This window comes from Apteryx rowi, unplaced genomic scaffold, assembly GCF_003343035.1.
Source record: "Apteryx rowi isolate R43461 unplaced genomic scaffold, aptRow1 scaffold_1892, whole genome shotgun sequence".
Lineage (NCBI taxonomy): Eukaryota > Metazoa > Chordata > Aves > Apterygiformes > Apterygidae > Apteryx > Apteryx rowi.
Window position 1 is genome coordinate 7,794 of NW_020448188.1, and position 5,236 is coordinate 13,029.

General features: G+C 53.0%; 3 protein-coding genes across 3 annotated transcripts; 2 read left to right on the top strand and 1 right to left on the bottom strand.

Annotated features, from left to right (window-relative positions):
• Positions 1-2,104: 2,104 nt before the first annotated feature.
• On the top strand, positions 2,105-2,651 carry LOC112964216 (histone H4). Its single transcript, XM_026061994.1, has one exon. The coding sequence runs from the start codon at positions 2,236-2,238 to the stop codon at positions 2,545-2,547; it is 312 nt and encodes a 103-aa protein (XP_025917779.1). The 5' UTR covers positions 2,105-2,235; the 3' UTR covers positions 2,548-2,651.
• An 807-nt stretch (positions 2,652-3,458) lies between these two features.
• Positions 3,459-3,975, bottom strand: LOC112964217 (histone H3). The gene has a single exon (XM_026061996.1). The coding sequence runs from the start codon at positions 3,964-3,966 to the stop codon at positions 3,556-3,558; it is 411 nt and encodes a 136-aa protein (XP_025917781.1). The 5' UTR covers positions 3,967-3,975; the 3' UTR covers positions 3,459-3,555.
• Positions 3,976-4,134: 159 nt separating this feature from the next.
• On the top strand, positions 4,135-5,231 carry LOC112964218 (histone H3-like; the record flags this gene model as incomplete). The annotated part of the gene is made up of 1 exon (XM_026061997.1): positions 4,135-5,231. A coding segment is annotated over exon 1 (288 nt), but the record flags the coding sequence as incomplete, so codon positions are not given.
• Positions 5,232-5,236: the final 5 nt, after the last annotated feature.

Here is a 5,236-nt window from a genome sequence, read left to right on the forward strand (position 1 = left end):
GGACAGGAAGTTCTTAAGGTCATTCATCCCGCTTTAAAAACAATGGAGATGCTAGTGATTGACCAAGGCCTTGGAGTGTCCAATAGAAATAAACCTTTCTAGTTCGGAACCCTGAGTCTGAAGGCAGAGAACAGAGAAAAGGCTTCAATAGCAGCTCCAGTGCAACTCAGGAGTCTCAGCGACCAGCCCACTTCACACTACTAAATGTACTGAACTGCAGGGCACTGTTTTTTCCCTGGTGGTGTTTCCTGCAGGAGAATATCTTGTCTTACAAGCTGGCAGCTTGCATCAGTTCCATTAACTCCTCCAGCTGGAAGTTCCTAAGAGGCAATGAAAAGACACTTATCCATGATAAAGGCAAATCTGATGTTAATGTTTTGCCACTACAGCTCCTGGGTGGGCTCTGCACAGATTTTTCAAGAATATACCCTTTCTCATTCTGAAATCCAAAGTCAGAAACATAATTCTTTTCTGTCAGTGCTTGTTGCCCAGACTGGCTTCAGGAAAAATGGAATTCACAAACCATATCTTATCCCTTATCTCACATTCTGTGGCCTCTTCAGCCAGGACTGCTGGAGAACCATATATCTTATGAGGAAAAGTGAACAATCTGTGCATCAGCTTTGGCTTACTGAGTACACTGCTGATGCCAAAGGCTCCTGGGAGAAAAAAAAAATCATCCAAAGAAAGCAAACAGAGGAGAAAAAAGGGCTTTTAAAACCAGTAGAATGGACGTTAGATGATTTATCTCGATTTCTGAACTTCATTTCATTTTAGGTGGGTGTATTGCACTGTGTGAGAAACAGGGAAAAGAACCAAGGAGGGGTCCCAGGAAAAAGTCCTAGAACAGCTAAACCATCAACGGAACACGTTTAGCATAGGGCATTAGGGTTATTCCAAATATACTAATGCTGAATCACAGCTGTCTACATGGATGTGATTATTTTGGCAAATTATTTTCTAAGTGTGTGATGCACCTTCGAATCAAATCTGAGGAGTCTCCTTTGAAGGCTGTTGGTAGCTGTTGGGAGACCTTTTAGATGTTGAGACTGAAACATTAAACCTAATTGTATTATATGCCATATACCTAGCCATCTGAAGTACAAGTATTCTATCTTTATATTTTAAATTGTTGAGTGTCACTATCATCTGAAGACTTTCTAATAAGTTAGGCACTTTATAAACACACGGGCCAAATCATTTCAGCAATATGAAATCATGGCAGTGGAAAAGCTATGAATTGGAATAAAAGGATAAATGGAGAGGGGGGAGTTGTACTGTATTTTCTGAAATAGATGACTTTTAATGACTTGAGATTTCCAAAGACAATGAGGAAAAGATGAATCATTACAATGATGTGCTCTTCCCTGTGACAGTGGCTACATAAATGCAACTAATAGAAACAAAAAAAGTGTGTTCCAAAAACATAGCTATAAGCAGAAATAATAGGAAAAGGAAAACTATGACATTTTGTGTATCAACAAAATGTATATGTCAGGTATGAGTATGTAGCTGAAAATGAACATATACATGCCACATTGATAAAACATTTGAAGCAATCTGGAAAATTATTTTGCATACATTCATTGTATTGACATGCAAAGGATTTTCTTCACAGGAACCTCACTCCAATCAACAAAAAAAGGCTACTTGATGCTTGAGGCTCACAGCAATGTGGGTGATGCAAAGGAGTTAAACCAGAAAGAAATCACACGAACGAAAAAAAAATCACAAAGGAAAGATCAATTAATCACGCTACTAAGCTTCATTTATAAAAACACGGATGAGCCGAGGAGCCACCACCGCCCCCCGAGCTTTTGTTGGAGCGACGCGAAATGGCGGCGGCGGGGCGGGGCGGGGCGGGGCGGGGAGGCTCCGCGGGGGGCGGGGCAGCGGCGCTCCCGGACTCGCGCCCCCATTGGCCGGATTATGCTGCAGACCCGCGGCCGGCGCCAGCCGGCGCCCGCCGGGGCCCGGCTCCCCCCGGCTCCCGCCCCCCCGCCGGCGGCCGGGCGAGGCCGCGGGCACCGAGCGCCGGCCCGGCCCCGCTCGGCGGCGCCCGCGCGCGAACGTCCCCGTCCCCGGGGAGCGGGGGGGAGCGGAGGAGGAGAAGAGCCCGCCTTTGGGCTGCCCCACCGCCCCGCAGTCCCCAATCAGGTCGGACCGCCGGCGATATATAGCGGGCACGGTCGCTGCTTCCCGCCACACATACCTTAACTTGGGAGTAGTGCGATCATGTCTGGCAGAGGCAAGGGCGGGAAGGGGCTCGGCAAGGGGGGCGCTAAGCGCCATCGCAAGGTGCTGCGCGACAACATCCAGGGCATCACCAAGCCGGCCATCCGGCGCCTGGCTCGGCGCGGCGGCGTGAAGCGCATCTCGGGGCTCATCTACGAGGAGACGCGCGGCGTGCTGAAGGTGTTCCTGGAGAACGTGATCCGTGATGCTGTCACCTACACGGAGCACGCTAAGCGCAAGACGGTTACGGCCATGGACGTGGTGTACGCCCTGAAGCGCCAGGGACGCACTCTGTACGGTTTCGGCGGTTAAGCTACTCTCGGGAACGGTCGCGCTTGTTTAACACAAAGGCTCTTTTCAGAGCCRCCCACGTTGTCGGTAGAAGAGCTTTGATCACTGATTAAGCAACTAATGTTTGCGCTGTTTATGGCTCCTAGTTTCTGGGGAAATGTGCGGGGGGGAGGGCGGGGGGCAGGGTGGCTGGGCATTTGCGCGTAACCTTGCTTCCGTCTCTTTCCCCCCCGTCTCCCGCATATGCTTTTAAGAAAAAAAAACTCTTAGTACAGGAGAAACGTACCGCCATTACTATGAAAAGAGGGAGGCGGGAACAACATCTGGACTCGGCAGAACAGTGTTTCTGTGCCGAAATCGGGGGGGCTGCCTGCTGCCCCCTTCCCTGCGGGCCGTCTTTTAAACGGGAGTGGAAGGGACAGGCAAGCGTGAAAAGCAGGCAYGCGGGCATAAACCCCAGGCAAAGCGGGGAAGGGCGAGAGCCACGTCCCAGCGCCCCGCCGGACAGCGGCTTTGAAGAAGCGGGCTCGCACGGGCAGCCCGTAAGATGGCGGGGCCTTTTTCTCCCGCGCTGGCGCGCTCTGTTCCGGGGCGGGGCGAGGGCAGAGGGAGAAGAGGGGGAAGAGAAACGGCTCGAAGCACTTGTAGCGCCCTAGGTACTGCGCTGGGAAGAACTAGCTGCGAGCCCGCTGCCAACACACCGTTTCTTCCCCCACACACACTGAAGGGTGCCTCGCGGGCCAGGCACCGCTCTCCGCTCTGCTCCCCGCCACCGCGAGCCTTAACCCGAGTAGCCCAGGCTTACCAGGGCGGGGGGGGGGGGGCGGGGAGGATCCGGCACTAACTGCTGCTGCTGTGCTCTGCCTGCAGCGCTGCCAGCCCACCTTCCCGGCAGCAGCGCAGCCCGCGCCCGGCACAAAGCGCCAGCCTGCCCCCAGAGCGCGGATAACAGCTCTTCTGCGTGCCCGTGTGGCGGCTCTTAAAAGAGCCTTTGGGTTTGGCGGTCGCCAAGAGGCGCCGGCAGGAGCCTCAGGCGCGCTCGCCGCGGATGCGGCGGGCGAGCTGGATGTCCTTGGGCATGATGGTGACGCGCTTGGCGTGGATGGCGCACAGGTTGGTGTCCTCGAAGAGCCCCACCAGGTAGGCCTCGCTCGCCTCCTGCAGCGCCATGACGGCCGAGCTCTGGAAGCGCAGGTCCGTCTTGAAGTCCTGCGCGATCTCGCGCACCAGGCGCTGGAAGGGCAGCTTGCGGATCAGCAGCTCTGTCGACTTCTGGTAGCGCCGGATCTCGCGCAGCGCCACCGTGCCGGGCCGGTAGCGGTGCGGCTTCTTCACGCCGCCCGTGGCCGGCGCGCTCTTGCGGGCCGCCTTGGTGGCCAGCTGCTTGCGCGGCGCCTTCCCGCCCGTCGACTTCCGCGCCGTCTGCTTCGTCCGCGCCATCTTTATCTATACACTTTTCTGAGAAAACAGAAAAAAGGGGAGAGGTTACTGCGGCCCCTATTTATAGCCGGCGGCTCCCCCTCCCCATTGCCAGATGGGGAAGGACGAATCTCACTGGCGGATTCGAAACAGCCTCCACCTCCCGCATCAGCCCCAGGCTCCCTGCTGCCCAGCCCTCTCCAGGGGGCGTTGCAGTGTTTTTCTCTCCGATCTTATTTTAAAGACCGGGGGAGGGGAGGGGGAATTGAACGCTTATCTTTTCAGTATTTCCTTCGGCTCTTCTTCATGAGTGAATTAAAGCATTGAAATATGGTTATAGCATGCACATAATTACATATTTGTACACAATGGTTTTTGATGTTCTTTATTGTCTGAAATACAGAGTAGCATAACATCTTTTGTCTTGGACGGGTATAGGAAAGAAGTGTTCAGTTCTTTAAGAAATACTTGTTTGGTTCTTTATCAATAAGAGAGCAGAAGCCACTGCATTAGTAAATACTATAGTTCTTGTACATTAACTCTTCCAACACGTTAATTATTCTCCTCGCTCACCTGAATATGAGCTACAATTGCTATAGTTATATTTTAGTTTTATAAAATACCTAAGTTAAAAAAAACTCCTTCTTTACTCGAAACATATTTGCTACTATTTTGGAGGAGAGCCGTTATGCAGAAAACAAAATATTATACCAAAAGCACAAGCCAACTAGATAACTACGTGATTATCATTTAATCATGTAAAGACAGGTTCAAAGAAGGAAGGCAATGAAAAGAGCACCTCCCTGACAAAACTAGTGAAGAAAGTGAGTCAGAGCTCTTTGGGTTAACGCGGGCGTTTCAAATTGGCCCAATGAGATCGGCACTTTCAATCAGCCAATTGAGAAGAAGAGCACGGATATAAATAGGAGTCAGAGCAGAGAACAGATTTCAGTTTTCTTTGTTCAGCCTTTATTGGCGTTAGGGGAGGAGACTTGAGGATGGCGCGGACGAAGCAGACAGCGCGGAAGTCGACGGGCGGGAAGGCGCCGCGCAAGCAGCTGGCCACCAAGGCGGCCCGCAAGAGCGCGCCGGCCACGGGCGGCGTGAAGAAGCCGCACCGCTACCGGCCCGGCACGGTGGCGCTGCGCGAGATCCGGCGCTACCAGAAGTCGACAGAGCTGCTGATCCGCAAGCTGCCCTTCCAGCGCCTGGTGCGCGAGATCGCGCAGGACTTCAAGACGGACCTGCGCTTCCAGAGCTCGGCCGTCATGGCGCTGCAGGAGGCGAGCGA

Excerpts from the sequence above, each read along its gene's own strand:
- LOC112964216 (XM_026061994.1), top strand. The coding sequence starts at position 2,236 with ATGTCTGGCAGAGGCAAGGGCGGGAAGGGGCTCGGCAAGGGGGGCGCT.
- LOC112964217 (XM_026061996.1), bottom strand. The coding sequence starts at position 3,966 with ATGGCGCGGACGAAGCAGACGGCGCGGAAGTCGACGGGCGGGAAGGCG.